This window comes from Scyliorhinus canicula, chromosome 10 (genome assembly GCF_902713615.1).
Source record: "Scyliorhinus canicula chromosome 10, sScyCan1.1, whole genome shotgun sequence".
Taxonomy (NCBI): Eukaryota; Metazoa; Chordata; class Chondrichthyes; order Carcharhiniformes; family Scyliorhinidae; genus Scyliorhinus; species Scyliorhinus canicula.
This window is the reverse complement of record NC_052155.1, coordinates 146,909,466-146,935,639: the sequence shown is the minus strand read 5'-3', so window position 1 is coordinate 146,935,639 and position 26,174 is coordinate 146,909,466. Positions and strand designations below refer to the sequence as shown.

The following is a 26,174-nucleotide window of genomic DNA, read 5'->3' as shown; positions in this document are numbered from 1 at the left end:
AGATAGTTATGGCCTTTGACACATTGGCATGAATTTGCACACTAGCCTAGCCAAGCCAAAATGCTATTTTTCTTCACACAAAGATCCACAGGTTTTTTTCCAAAGCTTTTCTTTAAATAACGTACAGACTTAGTCGATGCCGTACATGTTGGGATTCATCTTCCAGACCATAGATTCATTTAACTGATAAAAAAAAATCTTGTATTCAAATTAGGATCAAATTAAGGCAGATTTGGGATTTGTGGCGGAAGCTGTAAATTGTTTGGAACTAGCTCTATAACTGATAAATACTGCTGTGACTTGCTGAAAAGGTGATGTTTTTGCCCAATAACAAGAGCTCTGAAGTCGAGTCAATTTGTACTCGAAGCATACACTCTGCTTCTCTCTCCACAGATGCTGCTGGACCTGCTGCATTTTTCCAGCGCTTTTGGTTTTTGTTTATTTGTCCTGCAGAGTTTTCCTCCCAAACATGTATCTTCGAATTGATATACAGTGAAACCAAATTAAGTTTGAACCTTCCTTGGTGGTGATTTTGCTTATAGCCATCTGCTTGCTTTACCAACAATATGTGCATCATTTCCTCTAAGTATATTTTTATTTTGTTTCCTTTTCTGCTTGGGAATGAGACAGCTCTTGGCCGAGATGATAGCAGAGCCTGCTTTTCTCTCTGAGTATACTATCTTTGCTCTGGAAAGCACCAAACGGCCTAAGGTGCAGAATATCAATGTGGTGAGTCCCCCACCCTTCCAACAATGCCATGGCAGGGGAGGAGAAGTGTGTAGCAAGAGACGTTTGTGCTGCTTGATGCTTGCATTCTTTCAAAGTCATTGACCATTTAACCCTGAGTTTATCTAGGGGTTTCATTAGAAGTTGATGAAAACCAGTGCTGGATTTGCAAAGATAGAGAACCTGGCATTAACAATATTTATTTAGTTTGCAGATACAGTGCCAGGATTTAAAATATGGCATTTTGCATGACAGACATCCTTTGGTAAGTGTTCCAAAGATGCAAGTCTCCAAGAAAACAATGAAACCCTTAGATATCCAAAGTATGCTTTGCTCTAAACTTTTTACCAAATGTTACTCTCAACAATTAGCTGCCGTAACTAATATCCGCAAATGTATGTCTTGTATATTAATTTTAAAAGGCAAAGGTTTACTTTGTTAGTTTTGGGATCACACCTTTTTCTTAAACTTGAGTAGACTGAGCTCGAGGTAGAATATAATGGGTGTTTGTTTTTGCCACGTTGCTGGAGTCCATCCAAAGAAACAAATGTATAAAATTGGAAACGTGTAACCATGTCTGTTGATATGGAATGACTTTACCAAAATTTGACATCCAGAAACATAAGGGCAGATAGGAGCAAGTTCCACACAAGTCTAAACTGGAAAAGTGTAAAGTGGAACAATATCACCATTCTTTTACTGTCGGTGGGTCAAAATCCTGGCACACACCCCTAACAGCACTGAGTGTACCTATGCCATGTGGACTGCAGTGGTTCAAGAAGACAGCGCAGTACCACCTTCTCGAGGACAATTAGGAATGAGCAAGAAATGCTGGCATTTCCAGCAAGGCTGACATATTAAGAATGAATTTCCATTCTTGTGCGAGATTAAATTCCAGTTTGCAGAAGGGCTGAGCTTGTACCTGTGGCTTCTCCTTTTCGAAGGCTGGGGACAGGTTAAACTTGTTTTGAATCATTTCTATGGAACGGAATTTGTAAAAGTATCAAACTATTTTACATGAGAAAAAAAAGAATGAATTTCAAATAAAAAAATTGATAGTCAGGAAACACATCACAGAAAGTGTAATAAAAATCTGGGGCTCTCTCAACAAAAAAAAATACTGTTGTTGCAAGGTCCATTGAAACTTAAAAACAAATCGACAGATTTTTGTTAGGAGAAGTTTAAAGGTTACGGAACCAAGGCGGCTAGATGGAATTAATAAACAGATCAACCATGCTGTATTTGAATAACAAGACAGGGTTGAGGGGCTCAGTGACCTCCTCCTGTCAGTATATTCCAACTACTTTTGTCCTACCCAACTGCGGTATTGTTCAGAATGGCCAAATCCAGAAAGATTGTGCATTCATTGAAACTGAATGAAGAGAACGTCAAGGATTGGCTTCCATTCCTGATCAATTGTCAGACGGTAACTGTGGAACCAGTAGACTGTACATATGTGCAAATACTGACATTAAAATGACCAGACAAAACCTGAATGCTCCACCTACCCTTCTCATTGCAGCACATCTAAATTTAAATGTTCTGACTTTATTCACTTAGATTAATAAAATAAGGCATATTTCTTTCTGCTCTACAATATTCTTCCAAAATTATCAGCTTATTATAGGGCAGCACGGTAGCATAGTGGTTAGCACAGTTGTCCCAGGTTCAATTCCCAGTTGGGTCACTGTCTGTGCGGAGTCTGCACGTTCACCCCGTGTCTGCGTGGGTTTCCTCCGGGTGCTTTGGTTTCCTCCCACAGTCCAAAGCTGTGCGGGTTAGGTGGATTGGCCATGCTAAATTGCCCTTAGTGTCCAAAAAGGTGAAGGGGGGTTACTGGGTTTTGGGGATTGGGTAGATACGTGGGCTTGAGTAGGGCGCTCTTTGTAAGGGCTGGTGCAGACACGATGGGCAGAATGGCCGCCTCCTGCATTGTAGATTCCATGATTCTATTTTCCAACGTAACTGCAGTTAGATATGGCACAAAATTAGTATTTTTTTCCTGTGCAGGAATCCTTTAGCAATCACACTGCTATGTGCTACATGCCTGATGCCAATGACAGGTGGACTTAATTTGTGTTATAAGAAGACAAGTTTTCAGCTCATTTTGCAGAAACGGGTGTTTTTTTTAACATTTGTGTATTAGCTACTTCTCAGTTGATAACAGACTGACCACTGAATCAAAAGTTTATGGTGTCAAGTCCCAGTGCAGGACTTCAACACAAAAATCAAGGGAGACTCTGTTGAGGGGAAAATCATACAGCTATTCGACTATAGTTTACTTCACCCTCATGCTCACGAGAGATCAGACGAAGACTCTTGGAGTTATGAACAAGGCCTTTATTACAGCTATAACTGGGCTAATGAGGTCTAAATGGCACGCCAGAGAGCACTGATTGGAGAATTGTACCAATAAATATACTTCAGATTCGGTTACAAGAAATTAGCATGTACCGATGATTTGTTACTAGTTATCGATGTCCAATCATGACTATCGATTAAGGTTACATCATGCATATTACATCAGTACAGTTGACCATTTACAACATGTGCCGCCTCTTCCATTAAAATATCCAACCAGCACAAAGACACGTACATGCTGTCTCCTAATATTTGTATTCGGTGGTCCGTCATCTGGTTTGTGCCAACCATCACCTTCCCTGTCGGGAATCATTGCTGTTTAATGGCTCCTACCGAGGATGGATGCTACAGTAGACAAACAGCTCGATGTGATCCTGGCCTCCCTCTCTTCCATTATTTCCAGACACCATGGCAGCAGAGCAAATGGTAGAATAACCCACGTTGTTATTACAGGCCTTGAAAGCTAACACCTGTGGTGTTTGCTTGAGAATGAGCCCCAGGCTGATTGTGACCGTGGGATATCTTCTTACAATGGCAACTACAGCTAAACAGCTTGGGTGTGTAATACAGATTGATACAAAAGTATTCAACCTCTTCAGTGCTAAATGGATAACTATAATTTCAAATTAATTTTGATACAATATTTTTCCTCTCATCAGACTCTAATCCAGCACTGACTGAGTGCACCACTGTCAGAGCAGCTGTATTTAAAACAAGACGTTAAACTAAGGCCAATTAACAATCTGTCAAGTCTACCCTTGATCATCAGCAAAGTAATGGAAGGTGATGTTGATAGTGCCATCAAGCAGCACTTGTTCATTAATAGCCTGTGCACCCACATTCAGTTTCAGTTGCCAGTGCCAGTCAGCACCTGAACGTATTGCAATCTTGATTGAAACATGAACAGAAGAGCTGATTTCCAGAGATGAAGTCAGAGTTGACTGCCTTTGACATCAAGGCAGCATTTGACCAAGCGGGAAACCAAGCAACCCTGGCAAAACGAAAGTTAATGGGAATCAAAGGCAAAGTCCTCCACTGGTTGAAGTCCTAACTTGCACAAAGGAAGATAGAATCCAAACAGCGCAGAAGGAGGCCATTCGGCCCATCGAGTCTGCACTGAACCTTGGAAAGGCCACCCGACCTAGGCCCAATCCTGCTCCCTATTCCTGCAACCCTACCCTAAGGGGCAATTTAGCATGGTCAATCCACCTAACCTGCATATCTTTGGACTTTGGGAGGAAAAAGGAGCACCCGGAGGAAACTCATGTAGGCATGGGGAGAATGTACAAACTCAACACAGACAGTCACCCGAGATCAGAATCGAACCTGGGCTCCTGGTGCTGTGAGGCAGCAGTGCTAACCACTTTGCCACCGTGCTGCCGAAGATAGTTGTGATTTTTGGAGGTCATTTATCATAGCCCCTGGATGTGGTTGCAAGAGTTCCTCAAGAAAGTATCCAGGGCTAATCCATCGTGGACCACTTCATTAATTTCCTTTCCTCCATCATAAGGCCAGAGTTGAAATGTCAGCTAGTGATTGTACAACGTTCAGCACCATTCATGGCGCTTCAGATAATGAAGGAGTTGGTGTCCATATGCAACAAGAGCACGCTAGAGTTTGGCAGGTAAGTGTAAGGAACATTAGTGCCATACATGTGCCAGGCAATGACCACTTCCAACAAGAGAGAATCTAACCATGCCCCGTGGACATTACCATTGCTGAATCTCTCATCATCAACATCCTGATGATTACCATTGACTAGAAATTTAACTGGACAAGCCAGATAAATACAGTTCATATAAAAACAAATCAGAGGATGTGAATTCGCCTTCTGACTTCAGAAAACATGTCGTTGACCGACAAAGCACAAGTCAGATGTCTGAAGGAATGCTGCACCTGGCTAGCCGAGTGCATTTCCAACAACACTTTGGATGCTTGACACCATCTGGGACAAAACAGCCTGCTTGATTGGCACCCCATCCACCAACTTCTTCATTCGCACCCTCCTCCACTGACACAGAGTGGCAGCAATGTATGCTATATACAAGATGCACTGTAGCAGCTTGCCAAGATTCCTTTGATTTAATCTCCAAACCCACAACTTCTACCAACTAAAAAGAAGGGGAGAGAAGATTCATGGGGGCACCAGAACCTGCAAGGGTTCCATTGAGGAACTTCAATTATGTGGATAGGTTGGGCAAATTGGGACTGTTCTCCTTGGAGAAAAGAAGGTGGAGAGGAGATTTAATAGAGATAATTAAAATCATGAAGGATTTTTTTCCCATTGGTAGAAGAATCGAGTACGAGTTGACACAGATTTAAGTTAATTTGCAATCCAAGCAGTGGAGACGAGAGAAACTTTTATGCAGCATAGGGTTGTGGAGTGTGGTGGAGACAAGCTCAATCGAGGGATTCAAGAGGGAATTGAATTGTTATCTGAAAAGGAGGAATATTCAGAGCTGTAGGAAGAAGGCGGAGGAGTGGCACAAGATGAATTGCTCTTTTGGCAAGGCAGTGCAGGCATGCCAAATGGCCTGAGTTGTAATCCACCTGTGATTCCATGAAATTCCATTCCAATAATATTGCCATTCTTTTACTCTCACTGGGTCAAAATCCTGTAACTTTCTTCATAACAGCATAATCCCATGCAAGATTTTTTTAAAAATCCCTTTGAGACAATCCCATGATACTACTTCAAAGAAGAACAGGGGAGTTTTTAACCTATGCTCTGTGACTGAAATTTGTCCCTCAATCAATCTCGCAAAAAAGCTATCTGGCCATAATCAGATTGCTGTTTGTGGAAGTTTACTGTGTATCAATGGACTACAGTGTTTCCTACCTTACACCAGTGACTACACTGGCTAAAAGCACTTTGAGATGGCTGGTTGTGAAGGATGCAATATATATGTATAAATGCAAGTCTTTTCATAAATTAAGCTATTTAAAATCTGATTTTAAATGGTTACAATATCTTTTTTTATAAAGTGATTGGTCGAGTAATAACTGAAATAAGGAAGAACATAAAGAAACGAAGAGAGGCTTGGAAGCAATGTATTTCCAGTGTAGTTCTGATGAATCTTTACAAATAAAGTTACCGGGTTGATTTTTCTTTCAAACTGCTGTGGGAAATTTTCAATAATAATCTTAATATTATTATTGTCAAATAAAGTTACCAGGTTGATTTTTCTTTTCAACTGCAATGGGAAATTTTCAAAGTACGTAGGGTGTTAATTTGCATGGTGTTGAAAACGAGCGTATGGATTGCGATGTCAGAGAGCAACACATGTTCAGTGTAATGCAAGGAGCACACTGTGTGCTGCCTACTCACTTAATGATTTTTTGCATGTAGCTAGCACAAACAGCACTGTGCATTGGCTGCACGCATCAGCAAGGGGCCTAATATGGTTAATTGCAATACTTAAAGCCACTCTGAAACTCTTAAGAGGAATGTACATTGTGGGTGCTGGGATCATTGCTGCATATTGGGGCAGCAGGGTAGCATGGTGGTTAGCATAAATGCTTCACAGCTCCAGGGTCCCAGGTTCGATTCCCAGCTGGGTCACTGTCTGTGTGGAGTCTGCACGTCCTCCCCCTGTGTGCGTGGGTTTCCTCCGGGTGCTCCGGTTTCCTCCCACAGTCCAAAGATGTGCGGGTTAGGTGGATTGGCCATGCTAAATTGCCCGTAGTGTCCTAAAAAAAAGTAAGGTTAAGGGGGGGGGGGTTGTTGGTTACGGGTATAGGGTGGATACGTGGGTTTGAGTAGGGTGATCATGGCTCGGCACAACATTGAGGGCCAAAGGGCCTGTTCTGTGCTATACTGTTCTATGTTCTATATTTAGCACACCATTCCCAGTAACCACAAGAGGGAGTGTGCACCAAGGTTTTCTGTTGCTGCACTGAAGATCCTGGTGTAGGAGGGTGATAGGAGAGGAGATGTCCTGTATTTGAAGGGGGTAGGTAGGGAAAATCAAGATGCCCTCCAGACACACAATAAGAGGCAGAGGGAAAAGATGGCTGTGAAGGTCAATGCAAGGAGTATAATAATAATCTTTATTAACAGTCACAAGTTGGCTTACATTAACACTTTAATTAAGTTACTGTGAAAAGCCCCTGTGCTACCGTGCCGCCCACAAGATCTCCGCCGTAGTCGCTGGCCCAGTCATGGGGGGCGAGGGCATAGGCTGGGCTCATGAGAGAAATGGGAGGAGTGGATATGTGGAAGTTCTTGCACCTGAGGGAACGGGAGTATCGTTTTTCTCCCCATTATATAAAGTGTACTCAAGGGTAGACTTTTTCATGGTGGGGAAGGCACTATTGGCTGGCGTTAGGAGGTCGGAGTATTCAGCAATAGTGATTTCGGACCATGCTCTGCATTGGGTGGATGTGGTTTTGAAGAAGGGAATGCCAGAGGCCGGGGGGAGAATGGACATGGGGTTTTTAGCGGACTGGATTTTTGCGATCAGATCGGGAAGGTGAGTGAGGAATACGTGGGATTTAATTGCACAGGGGACGTTTGGCAGTCAATGGTTTTGGGAGGCTCTAAAGGCAATAGTGAGGGGGGATGTGATTTCGTTCAAGGCTAAGGTGGACAAGGGGAGAGAGAGGAGTTCCAAAAATTGACAGAGGAGATTCTGGAGGTGGGTGGGAGGTACACGGGGGACCTGGAGCCGGCCCTCTTGGCCAAGAGGAAGGAGCTTCAGGCAAGGTTCGACCAGTTGTGCACAGGGAAAGTGGTGCACCAGTTGAGAAGGTGAGGGGGGCGGTCTACGAGCACAGGGAGAAGGCAGGGCATATGTTGGCTGGCCAGCTCTGGAGGGAGGGGGCGGTGAGTGAGATAGTTCATGTGCGGGACAAGATGGGGAAGTTGCTGGTGGCACCCGAGCAGATCAGTAAATAATTGAACAGTTTAGTAAGAAGCTATGGAGGTCAGAGCCTCCGGGGAGGAGCGAGGGATGAGGGAGTTCCTGGACGGGTTGGAGTATCTGAGATTGGATGAAGACGATAGAGCTGGGTCGGTGGGGGAGCAGGAGGTGAAGGAGGCGATTGGGAAGATGCAGGCAGGGAAGGGGGTGGGACCTGATGGGTTCCCAGTTGAATTCTATAAGAAATTTAAGGATAAGCTGGTGCCACTGATGGTGGGAATGTTTGAGGATGCAATAGGCAGGGGTGCCTTGCCATAGATGATGGGGCAGACTTCGATTGACCCAGTGCAGTGTGGGTCATATTGTCCCATACCCTTACTGAATGTAGATGCCAAGATATTGGCAAAGGTTTTGGCCGTGAGGCTGAAGGGATGTCTCCCGAAGGTGAGTGGGGAGGCCCAAACAGTGTTCGTGAAGGCAACTGTTCTCGAATATGAGGAGGTTGCTGAATGTGATCCTATCCCCGGCGGAGGGAAATTAGACTGAGATGGCAGTGGCACTAGACGCAGTGACAGCATTTAATCGAGTAGATTGGGGTTACTTGATGGCGGTGACGGAATGATTTGGAATTGTGGCTGAGATTCATGGCATGGGTACCGCTGTTGTACAAGAAGCCGATGGCGAGCATTCGCACTAACAGTATGAACTCGGGGTACTCTGCTCTGCAACAGGGTGCGAGGCAGGGGTACCCTATGCCTCCCCCCCCTCTTGTTATTTGCACTGGCTGCAGAGCCCTTGGCCATTGCGCTAAGGAGCTTGGGGCTGTGCAAGGGGATAGTGAGGCGTGGGGTAGGAGGGGGAGTAGAGCATAGGGTATCCTTGAACGCCAATGATCTGTTATTGTACATTTCGGAACCGCGCACCTTGGTGGGAGATGGAGCGAGAGGGGGAATCAAGGAAATTAAGGACTTGTTTTTCTTGGGCGCTTTGCGAGTCTGGAGGAGTTGGGAGAGAATCGTTGATTTTTATTCGCCATATTTTTATCATTTTCTCCATAAAAAGCATAAACAGAAACAAACGCAACAAAATAAGAAAGAAAACAGTCTCTCCCACAAACACTACCCCCTGCCAGTCACTGGCAACTGACTTCCGAAAGTGCATTATAAACAAGCCCCAAGAATGATAGAACCCCTCCTTCGCCCCCCTCAGCTCAAACTTCACCTTCTCCAGCGTTTACCCCTGCCACACCGAGGCACAGGGTGGAGGAACGAATCGACGAGCGATCACTAAGGTGAAGGCTAAAATATCTGTCCCCACACCCACCTGCAACTCGAGCCGGTCCGACACCCCAAAAATGGCATCTAGGGGACCGGACTCCACATTCATGGTCAAGACTCCTGAATTTGTGGTAAATACCATCCTCCAAAACCGTTCCAGCTTGAGTAGAATGAAAACATATGAATGTGATTTGCGGGACCCCTCCCACATGGCTCACAGGCATCCTCCACCCCCTCAAACAGCAGGTTCACCCTCGATTTTGTGAGGTGTGCCCTATGCACAACTTTCAGTTGTATCAGCCCGAGCCTCGTGCACATGGTTGAGGCATTCACCCTCCGCAGTATCTCACACCACAGTCTCTCTTCCTGCACCATCCCCAACTCTTCTTCCCACTTCGCCTTAATCCTCTCCATGGAGACCCTATCCCCCTCCAGGATCCTCCCATGGATTGTCTTAATAATCCCCCTCTCCAGCCCTCCCGCTGACAGCAACGAGGAGGCTGGCGCTATCGGGAAGGTCGAGAACACCTTACTTGCGAAATGCTGACCATGCAGGTACCTAAACCCTTCCCCCTTATCTGTAAAAAGTAATTTTCCCATTGCCATTCTGAAATCAAGTATGGGGTCATTTGCGGGGACAAGTAGTGAAGAAATTGCCAGAAATTAAAAAGTTAAATGATTTCCCTCAGGAAACTGGGATTTCCCATGAGCTAGAAACAGTCTAAGGGTTTTAAGAATTAACGCTAGCTGGTGTGTGGGGTTGCGGGGCTCCCCGTGTGTGCGTGGTTTCCTCCGGGTGCTCCGGTTTCCTCCCACAGTCCAAATAGGTGCAGGTTAGGTGGATTGCTCATGCTAAATTGCCTCTTAGTGCAAAGATTAGGCAGGGTTACTGGGTTATGGGGAGAGGGTGGAGTGCTCTTTCCATGGGTCGGTGCAGACTCGGTGGGCCGAATGGCCTCCATCTGCACTGTCAGGGTGCGATGACATGATTGTACGCATTTTGCTGTATTATGATGAGCAATTTGCCCTCTGCTAGCCAGAGTATTTTACTCTGAATTAGAACATAGAACATAGATCAGTACAGTACAGAACAGGCCCTTCAGCGCTCTATGTTGTGCCGAGCATTGTCCGAAACCAAGATCGAGCTATCCCACTCCCTGTCATTCTGGTGTGCTCCATGTGCCTATCCAATAACCGCTTGAAAGTTCCTAAAGTGTCTGACTCCACTATCACAGCAGGCAGTCCATTCCACACCCTAACCACTCTCTGAGTAAAGAACCTACCTCGGACATCCCTCCCATATCTCCCACCCTGAACCTTATAGTTATGTCCCCTTGTAACAGCTACATCTACCCGAGGAAATAGTCTTTGAACGTCCACTTATCTATCACCCTCATCATCTTATAAATCTCTATTAAGTCACCTTTCATCCTCCTCCGCTCCAAAGAGAAAAGCCCTAGCTCCCTCAACCTTTCCTCATAAGACCTATCCTGCAAACCAGGCAGCATCCTGGTAAATCTCCTTTGCACCCTTTCCAATGCTTCCACATCCTTTCTTTAGTGACCAGAACTGCACACAATACTCCAAATGTGGTCTCACAAGGGTCATGTACAGTTGCAGCATAACCCTGCAGCTCTTAAACTCAAGCCCCCTGTTAATAAATGCTAACACACTATAGGCCTTCTTCACGGCTCTATCCACTTGAGTGGCAACCTTCAGAGATCTGTGGACATGAAACCTGGTAAGATGCAGGTCCTGGTTGATGGATGACAATCCCAGAGAGCCAGGACATGCAGGACATCCTGGACTGTCCAAGATGACGATGTTGGCCAGAAGCTGCGTTAGGTGGCCAGGGCTGGATGCAGATATCGAGGCGTTGGCCCAGCGCTGTCCTGTCTGTCAGGAGCCCCAAATACCTCCCGCGGCGAAGCCTCTTCATCCCAGGGAATGGCCAGGACGCCCTTGAGGTTGCATCAATGCAGACTTCGCCAGTCCTTTTTTTGGGATTGATGCTTCATACTCAAAGTGGTTGGAGGTCCACAAGATGACGTCCATCACGTTCCAGGTGACCATAGAGATGACCATAGAGTGCATGCTTACTTCTTTTTTGACCCATGGAATCCCTGAGGTGCACAGCACCAATAATGGAACAAAGAGATTACCGCTTTTACAAAACACAATGCGATTCGCCATGTCTGCCCCTTATCACCCAACGTTGGATGGTCTTACCGAGAGGGCTGTGCAGACGTTTAAACCAGGGCTGAAGAAGCTGCCCGCTGGCTCGAAGAATACCCGGCTGCAAGATTCCTGCTTTTGGACAGGACGTCTCATACACTGACTGGGGTGGCCCTGCTGAGCTGTCAATGGGTCGCAGACTTTGGACACAACTGTGTTTGCTTCTGCCTGACATTGGCGCTAAGATCAAAAGAACAAAGAACAAAAAAAAGTACAGCACGGGAACAGGCCCTTCGGCTCTCTAAGCCCGTGCCAACCATGCTGCCCGTCTAAATTAAAATCATCTTCACTTCCTGGATCTGTATCCCTCTATTCCCATCTTATTCCTGTATTTGTCACGATGCCCCTTAAATGTCACTCTCGTCCCATCTTCCTCCACCACCTCAAGCAGCGAGTTCCAGGCATCCCCTGCCCCCTGTGTAAATAAATTTGACTCGTACACCTCCTCTAAACCTTGCCCCTCGCACCATAAACCTATGCCCCCCTAGTAATTGACCCCTCTACCCGAGGGAAAAGCCTCTGACTATCCACTCTGTCTAAGCTCCTCATAATTTTGTAGACCTCTATCAGGTCACCCCTCAACCTCCGTCGTTCCAGTGAGAACAAACCGAGTTTATTCAACCGCTCCTCATAGTTAATGCCCTCCATACCAGGCAACATCCTGGTAAATCTGTTCTGCACCCTCTCTAAAGCCTCCACATCCTTCTGATAGTGTGGCGACCAGAATTGAACACTATACTCCAAGTGTGGCCTAACTAAGGTTCTTAGCTTAGCTGCAACATAACTTGCCAATTCTTATACTCTCTGCCCCGGCCAATGAAGGCAAGCATGCCATATGCCTTCTTGATTGCCTTCTCCACCTGTATTGCCCCTTTCAGTGACCTGTCGACCTGTACGCCTAGATCTCTCCGACTTTCAATACTCTTGAGGGTTCTACCATTCACTGTATATTCCCTACCTGCATTAGACCTTCCAAAATGTATTACCTCACTTTTGTCCGGATTAAACTCCATCTGCCATCTCTCCGCCCAAGTCTCCAAACAATCCAAAAGATGAACCGTAACCAGTGTGGCCACCTAAAATGGCCGCCTGCAAAGGGTAATGGGATTTGTGGTCAAGCTGGGACACAGACAGTGCACAGCGCCTGTGCATTGTGCAAAGGAAAAACCAGACCGAACTGAAACCTACATCTGTTAAAGGTCAATCACCGATTTCCCCAGGACAATAGACTCAGCTGTTGATGTTGGCTGAGAGTGAAATATTGAGTATAATATTAAGCGAGCCCTTATTGTCCTTTTAGACAGTGCCGTAGATCTTCCACAGAGCTGTATTGATCAGTCCAGATTCTATACTCGAGTCCAGAAGTGGAGATTGAACATGTACATTTCTAATTTTGCCAAGATTATGTTGATGAATTCAATCATCATATCAGTTTTGTTTTGCAAAACTATTTGGTATAGTTAGGGATATATCATGCAATATTGAAATCATGATGAGAGAAAACATTGGTGAATTGCATATCAATGCAGAGTTTCTGTGAGGTATTTATAGGAACCTTGAAGCTGCTCCTTCACCTATGAAATATGTGATTGTTATGTTCGACAACTGTGCAAAAGCACCAATTTTCGTACTGGGAAAGTTGACACTTTTTGGATCAAATGCAACCAGATTGCTATGGTGATACTGCAAAGATATGATCTCCCGTGTCTTGGTGACTGCTTCAGATGCAGCACAAATGACACCTTAAAGCCAACTTCAGACCTGCTGTGGAACGAAAGAAGCCACACCATATCATCATATATCATACAGTGCAGAAGGAGGCCATTCGGCCCATCGAGTCTGCACCGGCTCTTGGAAAGAGCACCCTACCCCCTACCCAAGGTCAACACCTCCACCCTATCCCCATAACTCAGTAACCCCACCCAACACTAAGGGCAATTTTGGACACTAAGGGGAATTTATCATGGCCAATCCACCTAACTTGCACATCTTTGGACAGTGGGAGGAAAGCGGAGCACCCGGAGGAAACCCACGCACACACGGGGAGGATGTGCAGACTCCGCACAGACAGTGACCCAAGCCGGAATCGAACCTGGGACCCTGGAGCTGTGAAGCGATTGTGCTATCCACAATGCTACCACTGCCAGAAGACACAGAATATTACATGATAGCATAAACTCTTTGACTACTGTGACATTTTGCATATCCTGGGTGTCAGCTGTTTTTAGGTTTTATGACTTAAGATCCTTTGAACCATGGGAATTGGTATGTTTGAAGTTTCACAGATTTGTGTCCCCATTCTTGTTTAAACAAATGATACTGATTTGAAAATGGACTGCTAATCTGATTGGTAATCTGGTCCGAGGGGAATGCATTCTAGATTACTGAAGAAGTTAAGGTAGAAATAGCAGAACTATTCATCGCAATCTTTCAGTCCCCGTTGGATACAGGAGTAGTGCCACAGAATTATGCGAATGGTGGAGAGAGGAAGAAGGGTAAAGTGGGAAACTATAGGCCAGTGATCCTATCAGTTGTGTGCAAGTTATTGGAGACCCGTGATCAGGGAAAATGAGCTTCCGTTTGAAAAGGCATGGGCTGCGCAAGGAAAGCCAGCATGGATTTATTAAAGGTAAATAATGTTTGAGAAACTTGATTGAAGTCTTTGAGGTCACAAAGAAGATGGATAAAGATAATGCACTTCAGGGAGGCATTGGACAAAGCACCATTTGACAGCAGGCTTGGCAAGAAGTTCATAGAATTAAGGAAAAGTACCAGAATGGATAATTGACCGAGTAACAGGAAGTAAAAGGTGGTGGTGAGTGGATTTTTATTTTGACTGGCAGTTGGTTTGCAGTGGTCTTCCCAAAGAGTCTTAGAGCCTATTCCTTTGTCAGTTTTTATAAAAAGTCAAGACAAAACTTGGCAAAATGATAAGAACATGACAATGTGAGAAAAGGAGCAGGAATGGACAATTCAACCACACAAGCCTGCTCTGCAATTTCACAGTTATGGCTGATCATCTGCCCCCAACTCCACTTTCCTGCTTTCTCACGTGTCCCTGGATTCTTTGAGAGATCAAAACTAAACAATGGAGCATCCACAATCCTCCAGAGTAGACAATCCCAGTGTTTTTCAAACCTTTGAGTGAAGAAATTTCTCGTTTGTCAGTGCTTGATGACCTGCCTTTATCTCATGCCTGTGTCCTGTGTTGTGGATTCCCAGCCATAGGAAACAACCTCAATGTCGAGCCTGTCCAGCCCTGTCAAAATCTTCCATGTTTCACTGAGGTCGCCTCTCATTCTTCTGAACTGTGGAAAGTATAGGCCAGATTTCTTAGCCTCTTATAGCACACCCCTTTCGTCTGATGGACCAACCTAATGAACCTTTGCTGTGCTGCCTCCAAGGCAAGAATATCCTTATTATGGAACACAAAGCAGTGGACAATACTCCAGATGTGATCTCCCCAAAGCCCTACATAATTGCAGCAAGGCTTCTTTATTCTTATCCTCCAATCTCCATGCAATCAAGGCTAACAGGCCATTTGCCTGCCTAATTGCTTACCATATCTGATTGCTAACTTTATGTTCCTTGTATGAGCACCTGAAAGTCTTTGTAAACATTAATATTTAAAAATGTCATGCCTTCTGAAAAATATTCTGTTTTTCTATTCTTCCTCATTTGATACTCCATTTGCCACCTTGTCCATTCACTCAACAGATCTGTATCTCTTTGCAGCCTCTTTGTGTCCTCCTGATGAGGGTAGTTGTAAACTTGAGGATATGGACATGCTGGCAGTTGGAACTCACTGATGAGAAATGTGAAGTGATGCACTTTGGATGGATTGATGGAGAAAAATGGTAAACTATAGATGGTGTGTATATGAGCATGCGGTGTCCATATACACTTCAAAGATTGCAGAACAAGTTGATCAAGTAGTTCAACAAAATTGGCTTACTTGGGTTTATAGATAGAGATATACTGCATAAAATCATTGGATTGGATTTGTTTATTATCACGTGTACTGAGATACAGTGAAAAGTATTGTTTTGTGTACAGTTCAGACAGATCATTCCGTACATGGAAAGAAAATACATAGAGCAAAGATAAGATACACAATGTAAATAAAGAGATCATAAACTCTTACTCTCGAGTTAGGCATCAGTGGAGCATTAAGGACAGCTCTGGGCACCTCACCACAAAAAATGTAAAGGGTACGGCGGTGGTTTGTCAGGATATTACCCAAGAGTCATGCAGCTCAGATAGGATAAGAATAGCGGACTTCTTCCCCAAAAGGTTATTAGTGAAGCAGATAAGTTTGTAAGAAAATCTGGCAGTTTTGTGGCCACCATTATTAATTGGACAGGCTATTTTATTCCATATTTATTTAACTGAGTTTAAATGTTCGTAGGTTTTGATGGAATTTGAATTAATGCCTCTTGATTACTAGTTCAGTAACATAACCACTATATTACAGTCCCCATACCCTTTGTACCAAGTTATTTGTGATCTAAAGTGGTTTTATAATTGATTATCTAATCAATACGTTTTGACATTGTGTACTTTTTTTATACCTGAAGAATGATCAGAGTAAGAGCCATCTTTTAACACTTCTAAATTTTTACATATGTTTAAATACACAGAATATGCAGCTCCAAATAAACTGCTTTCATCATGGAAGCACAAGGCTTGCGTGATATATTTAGTTCGGTGCTGTCTGACAAGTGTATAGTATTTTCTAAAATTGTCCTTCGGTTTTAGAAAAAGTTGCACAATGGTCCTGTGCATCACTCTCCAAGTGTGATTTTACCATAAGGTACTGGATCATATTCATGCGCCTTAACTACTGAACAGACTAACAATCTGGCAATTATAGAGTTTTAATTTTGTAATTATGTTATCCACATGAATGGTTCAAAACTATTAATTACATATGTGTTTTTGCGAGTGTTATAGTCCTATTCCTTTGCTTTACTTGTGTCCTGTAATTAACTGTCACATCTAACAAAAGAAAAGAACTACTGAACTAATCTACTCTACCCATATCTAAAACTGCTGCTCATTTTAACCTGTTTTGTATGAAATGTATTTTGTGCAGTGGAGCATTCTGTAATGTATTAAGAATTTCTGGGCATTAAATAGGCTCAGAGTTTCAATTGGCTGAAAATATTTGCGAAAATTTCAAGACGAATGATTTAATTCAACCTCAGAACTTCTCATGGGTCTGCATTTGCACTCCAAGAGGACTTTGCATGTCAAGAAAAAAAATGTATCCCTTTTAAAATGTTGATCACCTAATAGATTTTAAGAGCACTTTAATTAGTACCATGATAAATATGGTTTGAACTGCATTATGCCCAACTGAAAGACAGATGGTGATTACAACAATATTTTTCTCAAAGCATTGTGTCAAAGAGAACTATTATTGACTGTTTTCTGGTTTGATTGAATTTTGTTTCCAGAATGTATTTAAGACATCAACAGAAAACTTGTCTTCTCCGAAGTTAACAGAGAACTTCAACGATGACAGTTCCGTTACTGCTCAGGTGAGACTTTTAGTAATTAATGTTTTTATCTGCTAATTAGACTAATGAACAGTCTATAATGACAATGATTTCCAGAATTGTACAGAGGCGTGCTAAGTCCGCATTGTATTATTCAAGCTAAAATTCAAGCGTTCACAAAGGCAAAGGTCCCCACAGGAATATTTACTTCCGTGATGTATAAGGTTATTCTATGCTTTTTGTCAGCCAATGTGGCACAAAATAAGCTTCTAAACAGAGTCGAGGAGCAAAGGAATCTCCGGGTTTATGTTCTCAAATTAGAGAAGGCTCCAAATTGCAAAAATGGCATGAAGCACTGGAGAACGTGGAAAAGGATTTACAAGGATGAGACTAGAACAAAGTGCAGTGAGTGGAGTTGTAGTGCTTTAAGTGTGGAAGTTTAAGGGTTAATCTTTTGCCTTGGATTTTAGTGCTAATTGCTGCTAGTTCTCATCCGCTCTTTAGTAAGGTTTAAATTTGAAAGGTTAAGTATCTTTAGGGCTGAGGAGAGGGAAAAACATTGTCTCCTAGTGGGTGGTACTGCTGTAGCATGAATAGATCACTGGGGATAACAGGTAATCTGGTTTAAACCAGTTCCTGAAACAGCTGAGGCAGAATTTAAATCAGAAGGTCTCTACATCTCGCACAGAGTGGAGTGAGCATTGAATGGAGTTGGTAGTTCGTTAAGTGTGGGAGTTTGGTGAAGTGAGAGAGGGTGGTTTTCTATTTCTTTTCTTTTCTGCTGTCTTGCTTTCATAACTTGTTTTATGAACAGGTCAGAAGAAGTAGTTGCAGACCAAGACCCAAAAAACTGGAAGATTGTTAAGGGATTAATTGAGAAGCACCAGGGATAATAAAAATGTCAGAGATTCCGAGAAGGAGGCTGAAATTAAAGGGAGTATCTTTGAGATTAAGTAATTAGCCAAGTTAGCACATAGAGCTCAGTTAACCAGAGTTTAAGTCATGGCAGGTGAGGTCAGCCGAGTGGAATGTGACCTGTCATAGGTGCATAGTCATGGATTTCACTGGTAGCCCAGATTACCACGGGTGCAGAAAGTGCTCCTGAATGCAGAAATTGAAATCCGCGTTTCGGAGCTTGAGCAGAAGTGGTGGGAGACATTTCGGTACATCCGTGAGGCTGCGAGGTAAGTGGATAGTACATTTAGAGACGTGGTCATACCACAGCTCAAGCAACGTAAGGTAAAAAGGGAATGTGTGACCAACAGAAAGTCAAAGGAAACAAGCAGGTAATGCAGGAGTCCCCTAGGATCCTGCACACACATCGATTTTCCATTTTGGAAGCTGATGAAGGATCTGATTCCTCCAGGGAGTGCAGACCAAGCGGCTTGACTGTACAGGAGGGCAGGAAGAAGAATGCAGGAGTGATAGTGGGATTCGTTAATTAGGGGATCAAATAGCTGTTTCTCGGCCGCAGATGTGATCCAGGATGGCATGCCGCCTTCCTGGTGCCAGGGTCAGGGATGTCACTGAGCAGCTGCAGGGCATCCTGAAGGGGGGAGGGTGATAAGACAGAGGTCGTGGTACACACTGGTACCAATACTTTCAGTAGAATGAGGGATGAGGCCTTGCGTCAATAATTTAGGGAGCTAGGCAATAGACTAAAGAGCAGCACCTCAAAGGTTGTAATCTCTGGATGACTCCCAGTGCCACAAGCTAACAAGTACAGAAATAGGAGAATAAGACGGATGAATGCATAGCTCAAGAGTTGGTGCAGGAGGGAGGGGTTTAGATTCCTGGATCACTGGGATCGTTTCTGGGGATGGTCTCTACATGAACCAGAATGGGACGAACATCCTTGCACATGGGTTTGCTCTTGCTGTTGGGAAGGATTTAAACTAATTAGGCAGTGGAAGTGAACACAAAGTGTTAATGCAATAGGGATGCAGCATGTTGCGTTCCAAGGGAGTACGGCAAGGCAGGATGGCCTTTAATGCTAGGGGTATCATAGGTAAGACAGATGAGTTAAGACTGTATTTACATGTGGAGTTGTGCTGTTGTTGTCATAACAGTGATGTGGTTCAGAGAGGGGCAGGGCTGCAGCTCAACATTCCAGGGTACAGAACCTTCAGGCAGGACAGGGCAAGGTGTAAAAGAGGTGGTGGTGTTGCATTATTATTAAGGAGTCTGTTACTGCAGTGAGGAGGGACAATATCTTCCAATGAGGCTTTGTGGGTAAAGTTTAGGAATAAAAAGGGGGCAGGAATACTGCTGGGAGTGTATTATAGACCATCAAGTAGTCAGCGGGCAATAGAAGAGCAGATATGTAGACAATTCACTGAGGTGTGCAAAAGCCATAATAGAGTAATTACATTAGGCAGGGGATTTCAATTTCCCCAACCTGAATTGGGAGAGTTACATTGTAAAGGGTTTAGATGAGATGATTTCTTGAAATGTATTCGCGAGCTTTTTATATCAGTATGTCGAAGGTCCAACAAGGGGTGGTGCAGGACTGGACCTAGTTCTGGGGATCGAAGTTGGACAGGTGTCTGAGGTAGCAGCGGTGGAACATTTTAGTGATAGTGACCACAACATTGTACATTTTAAATTCATCATGGAAAGGGAAAAATGGTCTGCAAAAAACGGTTTTAGTTTGGGAGAAGACTGAATTTATTAAGATAAGGCAGGATCTGGGGACAGCTACTTCTCGGTAAATCTACAGCAGAACATTGGAGGGTGTTCAAAATGGAATTGGTAAGAGTACAGGCCCAAAATGTTCCTTTTAGAGTGAAATGTAGGAGCAAAACGTCCAGAGAACCCTGCATGTCTGGGAATATTCAGGACTTGATACAAAGGAAAAGAGGTACAAAGGGAGCAAATCTACAGAAGCCCTTGTGAAGTATTAAAAGTGCAGGGAGGAACTCAAAAAGGAACTAGGAAAGCAAAGAGGGGGCATGAAAAAGAACTGGCAGTTAAGATTAGGTAAAATCCCAAGATCTATCAAGGAAGATAACCAGGGAAAGAATAGGACCCATTAGGGACCAAGGGGGAACCTGTGCGATAAGCCGGATGTCATTGGGCGTTAAACGAGGACTTCCCATCTGTCTTCAATTTGGAGAAGGAGAATGTGGTTGCAGAATTCAAACAAAGGGACAGTGAGGTTCTTGAGTAGTTTGACATATGGAGCGAGATGGCACTAGAGGTTTCGGCAGGCTTTAAAGTGGACAAATCTGCAGGTCCAGTTGAGTTGTATCCCAGGCTGCTGCGGGAGGCAAGGGAGGAAATTACAGGGGCTCTGACTCAAATTTCTAATTCCTCTCTGGCCACAGGGGAGGTAGCAGGGGGCTGGAGGATGGCTAATGTGGTTTTACGTTTCAAAAAGGGTGGTAGAGATAAGCCAGGGAATTACAGTCCAGTGAGACTCGCATCGGTGGTAGCGAAACTATTGGAGAAATTTCTGACGGACAGAATTGAACTCCACTTGGAGAGGCCAGGTTTGATCAGGGACAGTCAGCATGGCTGACAGAGGGAGGTTATGCCTAACAAGTTTTGTTGAATTTTGAGGAGGTGACCAGGTGTGTACATAGAACATAGAACAGTACAGCACAGAACAGGCCCTTCGGCCCTCAATGTTGTGCCGAGCCATGATCACCCTACTCAAACCCACGTATCCACCCTATACCCGTAACCCAACAACCCCCCCTTAACCTTACTTTTTATTAGGACACTACGGGCAATTTAGCATGGCCAATCCACCTAACCTGCACATCTTTGGACTGTGGGAGGAAACCGGAGCACCCGGAGGAAACCCACGCACACAGGGGGAGGACGTGCAGACTCCACACAGACAGTGACCCAGCCAGGAATCGAACCTGGGACCCTGGAGCTGTGAAGCATTTATGCTAACCACCATGCTACCCTGCTGCCCCTCAATTAGGGTTATGCAGTTATTGTAGTTTATATGGATTTCAGCAACCCTTTGACAAAGTCCCACATTGAGTACTGATAAAGAAGGTAAAAGCATGTTGTATCCAGGGTAACGTGGCAAGTTGAATCCAAAATTGGCTTAGTGATAGGAGATAGAGGGTGGTGGGAAGGCTGTTTGTGTCACTGGAGGCCGGTGTCCAAATATACATGTTTTGCTGGTGCCTGCCCGCACTTCTTGCACTCGCCTGCCGCTCCCTGGAAGAACCCACTCATTCTTGCCCGAGTCATATGTACCCTATGTGCCACCTTGCATTGTAGCAGGCTCATCCTTGCGCACAAGGAAGTTGCGTTTACCCTTTGTAGCCCCTCACTCCACACTCCCCAGTTTTTCTACTCTCCCAGCTCCCCCTCTCACTTCTCCTCCTCTCACTTCTCCTTAATCTTCACCAGCCCTACTCTCCCAGCCACCCACATAAGTTTCCGATCCTGCCCTCTCCTTCCGGAAGCAACAATTGCTCCAGCAGGGCATACCTCGGTAACCCGGGGAACTCCTTCCAAACCTTCCGCGCAAAGTCCCTTACCTGCATGTATCTAAACTCTCTTCCTCTTGGAAGCTCTGCCCTCTCCTTCAGTTCCTCCATACTGACAAACCTCTTTTCCAAGTACATATCCTTTACCCTGACCAGCCCACTTCTCTCCACTTCCTACACATGCCGTCTGTCTCCCCCCGACTTGAAACCGTAGTTTTCGCACAGCATCGTCAAAACCGACAGCCCCTCTGTCCTGGAATGCCTTCTTAGCTGGTTCCAGACCTTTACTGTGGACTGTACCACTGGGCACTCCGTGTATTTCCTTGGCGCCAGTGGCAACGCTGCCATCACCATAGCCTTCATGCTGGATCCCCGACAGGATCCTTCCTCCAACCTGACCCATTCTGACCCTTCTCCTTCCCATCAACCTCCTCCACGTTTGCCACCTAATTCTGCTCTGATGTCTTATGGTCTTATGACAGAGATAGATAGGTTTTTGACTCTCTCTGTCTCTGTAACAGGGTCCTCTTAACCCGTGGTACCTTCCCTGCCCACATGAAGTCTGAAAAAATCCTCTCCAGTTTTCGGAAAAAGGCCTTTGGTACAAAAATCAAAAGCGTCTGGACTACGAATAGAAACCTCGGCAAAACGTTCATCTTCATCACTTAGACCCTCCGGGCTAGAGTCAGATGCAGCATGTCCCACCTGTTTAAATTGCCCTGACCTCCTCCACCACCTTTGTTAGATTCCACTGATGCAGCATCAGCCACTTTCTCGCTATCCGAATCCCCAGATATTTAAATCTGTCTCTGGCTACCTTGAATGGCAAACCCCCAGGTTGGTTCGCTGACCCAGCTTGTTCACCAGGAACACTTCACTTTTGCTTACATTTAATTTATATCCCGAGAATGCCCCGAACTTTCCCAACAGGCCCATGATCGTCCCCATGCTCTCTCGCGGGCCCAACACGTACGGTAATAGGTCATTTGCATATAGCGACATCTGATGCTCCCTACTCCCCGTCGTAATCCCTTGCAACTCTGCTGATCCCCTAAGGGCCATTGCCAGAGGCTCTATAGCTAGCGCAAACAGCAGCGGCGACAGCGGGCACCCCTGCCTTGTTCCCCTGTGCAGTTCAAAATTTCATGAACCTGTATCACTGGTCCGTACATTCGTCACGTAACAGGCGAACCCATGCCACAATCTTCGGCCCAAACCTGAACCTTCCCAGGACCTCAAATAGGTACCACCACTCCACCCGGTCAAATGCCTTCTTCGCCTGCATGGGCACCACTACCTGCGGTACCTGACCTCTCGACGGAGTCATAATCATTTTTAACATTCTCCTGATATTACTAATAATGAAAATCTTTATTATTGTCACAAGTAGGCTTACATTAACACTGCAATAAAGCTACTGTGAAAACCCCCCAGTTGGCACACTCCCGACGCCTGTTCGAGTACACTGAGGGAGAATTCAGAATGTTCAATTCACCTAACAGCATGTCTTTCGGGACTGTGGGAGGAAACCAGAGCACCCGGAGGAAACCCACGCAGACACGGGGAGAATATGCAGACTTCGCACTGACAGTGACCCAACCTGGGAATTTAACCTGGGACCCTGGCACTGTGAAACAATAGTGCTAACCATTGTGCTACCATGCACTAGAAAGCTGACTGCCCTTTGCAAAGCCTGTCTGGCCCTCTCCGACCACCCCCGGGACACAACCTTCCAACCCTCCCGCCACCAACATAGCCAGCACTTTCACATCTGCAGTTAACAGCGATATGGGCCTGTCCGACCCACATTCCAACGGGTTCTTCCCCTTCTTTGGTATCAATGTGATAATTGCTCCATCATCGTCTCCGGCAGCTTCCCCTTCTCCAAAGCCTCACCAGTCTGCGCTGTACAGCTCCTTATAGTATTCCCTAAATGTCTCATTTATTCTCCCCGGCTCCGTCACCACCTTCCCAAGTCTCTATCCGTATCCTCAATATTTTCCTGGACGCGGCCTGCCTCCATAGTTGTCGTGCTAACATTTGATTTGCCTTCTACCCATACTGCACGCTCCCCTTGCCCTGCACAGCTGCCCCACCACCATCCCCATTGACACCAATCAAATTGTCCCTTCAACCTTTTTTTCTCGCCAACCCCTCCGTGTGGGCGCCCTTGAAAACTCCGACTATCTCGTTCATTAAACACTCATTCTCCTCCCTCCTTTCCCTATCCTCATGTCCCTTGAACGAGATAATCTCCCCTCAGATCACCGCCTTCAGTGCCTCCCACAATGTGGCCATCGACACCTCCCTGTTCTGGTTCAACTCTACATAGTCTTTAATCACCGACCGCATCTTATCACAAAAGCTTCTCTCTACCAACAACCCCGAATCGAGCCTCTACTCCGGTCTCTGCTCCCGTCCCGATCTAAGCCGAATCTCCAGCTGGTGGGACGCATGGTGCGAAATTTCTATCCTCGCGTACTCTGCCCCCTCCACTTCTACCAATACCACCTGGCTCACCATAAAAAAGCTGATTCTTGAGTACACCCTGTAAATGCGTGAGAAAAAGGAGGACTCCCTCCTGGGTTCTTAAAGCCCCACAAGTCCACCATACCCATCTTTTCCATGAATCTTACCAGCTCCTTTGCCATTCGTAACCTACCCATTGACCTGGGGCTTGACCCATTTATCCTCTGCTCTAGAACACAATTAAAATCCCCTCCCATGATCATCTGGTGCGTGACCAAGTCTGGGATCGCTGCCAACAGCCGCCTCATAAAACCTATATCATCCCAATTTGGTGCATATACATTCACCAGTCCCACTGGTGTCCCCTCCAATATTCCGCTCACCATCACATATCTCCCACCTGGATCCCTCACTTCCTTTGCACTCACAAACCCGGTTTTCTTGCTCATCACCCCCGCGTCTTTGAGTCAAACCCACGAGTGGAATACCTGACCCACTGTTGAAATCTACTGTGTGGTTCAGTGTAGTCTCGTATACACTTCAACTCAGTAGAAATTTAAGCTACATGCCTCGGGTGCGAAATTACATCTTTATTGTGTCTATTGATTATAATTGAGAGTTTGAAATCTTCTTGTGGTTACAAATCAAATGTTCTCAGTAAAGCCCCTGCCAGCAGAAGACTTTAAGAGATATAATCAAACTTAGTGGCTTACAAACAAATTGAACTTTAAAAATACAGTAATGGTTTCTTGCGCAAAGCAAACAGCTTGCGCGGATTTAAGAGTTAGAATAGAAATATGAAAATACGAAATAAGGATAGCGAGTGTTCCCGGAATGAAAACGGCTGTCCGGACATCTGTCTTTAAGGAAAATGTTATCAGTCTGACTCCATCAGTTCCTACCCCTGTAATGTGTTGATTGGCGTAGATGAGTCTCAAATGCATTTGATTGGATGGTTAGTTGTCAATCATCAATGTGCAACATAGATGTGAATATGTTGCTTCTTTGGGTGTGTGCTGTGTGTTGGAATTTGACTTAAACTTTTTATCAGATCTGGTTTCTGCTGACTGCTATACTTATTTACATTTTGAACAATGGTAGATTCATGTTAACTTATGGTGCACTCTTTGACCTTTATTGAATTTTTTCATTTGCTTCTAGTTAGGCTGCAAATGTTTCAAATGTTTCAAATCCATGCTTTTATTATTGCAAGTTGTACGCTTTGTAATCTGAGGTTGTGTTTGCAGTCTTATGATGGAATTCATTTTAAAAATGAATTTTGACGTGGGCTTTAGTATTTACATCAAAATGGCGAAATCAATAATCCTTTTACCTATCAAAAATAGCTGGTTTCCTTCACCCACTCATCCCTTTCTCAGCCTAACCTGATCCTTCAGCCGGAGATGAGTCTTCCGCAGAAAGACCATCTCGGCCTTTGAACTCCTGAGGTGCGCAAAAACCCGAGATCTTGTCATCGATTGAGCCCTTGTACATTCCATGTTATAAACCTTACCAGGGGCTTGTACTTCCATTCCCCTCTCCTGTCCACCATCCTCCCTTTTCGGCTTTACCCTCTCTGATTTCACCCTGTACCTGGCCCATCCAAGATGGCCCTCTTCTCCGCCCTTGACCACACTTCTCTGCCAACCCTGCGACATTGACCCCATTGCCCATCTCCCCCACTTCACTTCCGTTCACCAGCATTACCTATCAGCGTGACAACTCCAAAGGCTCCCCACCCCACCCCTCTCCCACCCTCCCCTTTTTGTTCCATGCAGAAGGCTCCCCGCAGACGTCACCCTCTCCCACGCAAACAAAGTACAGCACACACAGGTCACCTCCCCCACAGACAAACTAAAAGAAAAACATAGCCACAGGCAGAAGGGAGGAGGAGGGGGGGGGGGGGGGGGGGGGGAGAGACGGCAGCCTCTTGCATACTTTTCATTCCTGCTACCCATTGTCGACCCAACAGAAAAAAGAAATACCCTCCACCTAGGAGAAAAAGAAAGATGAACTCCCTCTAAGCCCCCACTCTACCCGTATCTTCCATTGTTCTGGAGTGCAAGCACATCAGTCTCCTAAATATGTTCAGTTCCCCCCAGTTTGTGTTCTTTGATAAATCCTTGGCCGCTTCTGGGGTCTCAAAATAATATTTCCAGCCCTCATAAGTCACTCATAGTTTTGCTGGGTGTAAAGCACCCCAAACCTGATCTGCCTTCGCTACGGCACCACTGTAGCCCTACTGAACCAGGCTCGCCATTTTGCCTGTTCAACTCCAATGTCCTCGTG

At 45.1% G+C, this 26,174-nt stretch overlaps 1 protein-coding gene and 1 non-coding gene across 4 annotated transcripts in view; both read left to right on the top strand.

Moving 5' to 3' along the window:
• golga4 (golgin A4) overlaps nt 1-26,174 on the top strand; it is a 220,065-nt gene that overhangs the window by 17,363 nt on the left and 176,528 nt on the right. For 2 of the 3 annotated variants that reach the window (XM_038809826.1, XM_038809825.1), the window contains exons 3-4: nt 631-729; nt 16,921-17,004. In XM_038809826.1, coding sequence (XP_038665754.1) covers nt 631-729; nt 16,921-17,004 — 183 coding nt within the window. The remainder of the gene's footprint in view (nt 1-630; nt 730-16,920; nt 17,005-26,174) is intronic. The other variant, XM_038809827.1, reaches the window with a different exon arrangement.
• Nucleotides 1,568-1,683, top strand: LOC119972997. The gene has a single exon (XR_005462219.1). It is a non-coding gene; the product is annotated as a small nucleolar RNA SNORA35 (small nucleolar RNA).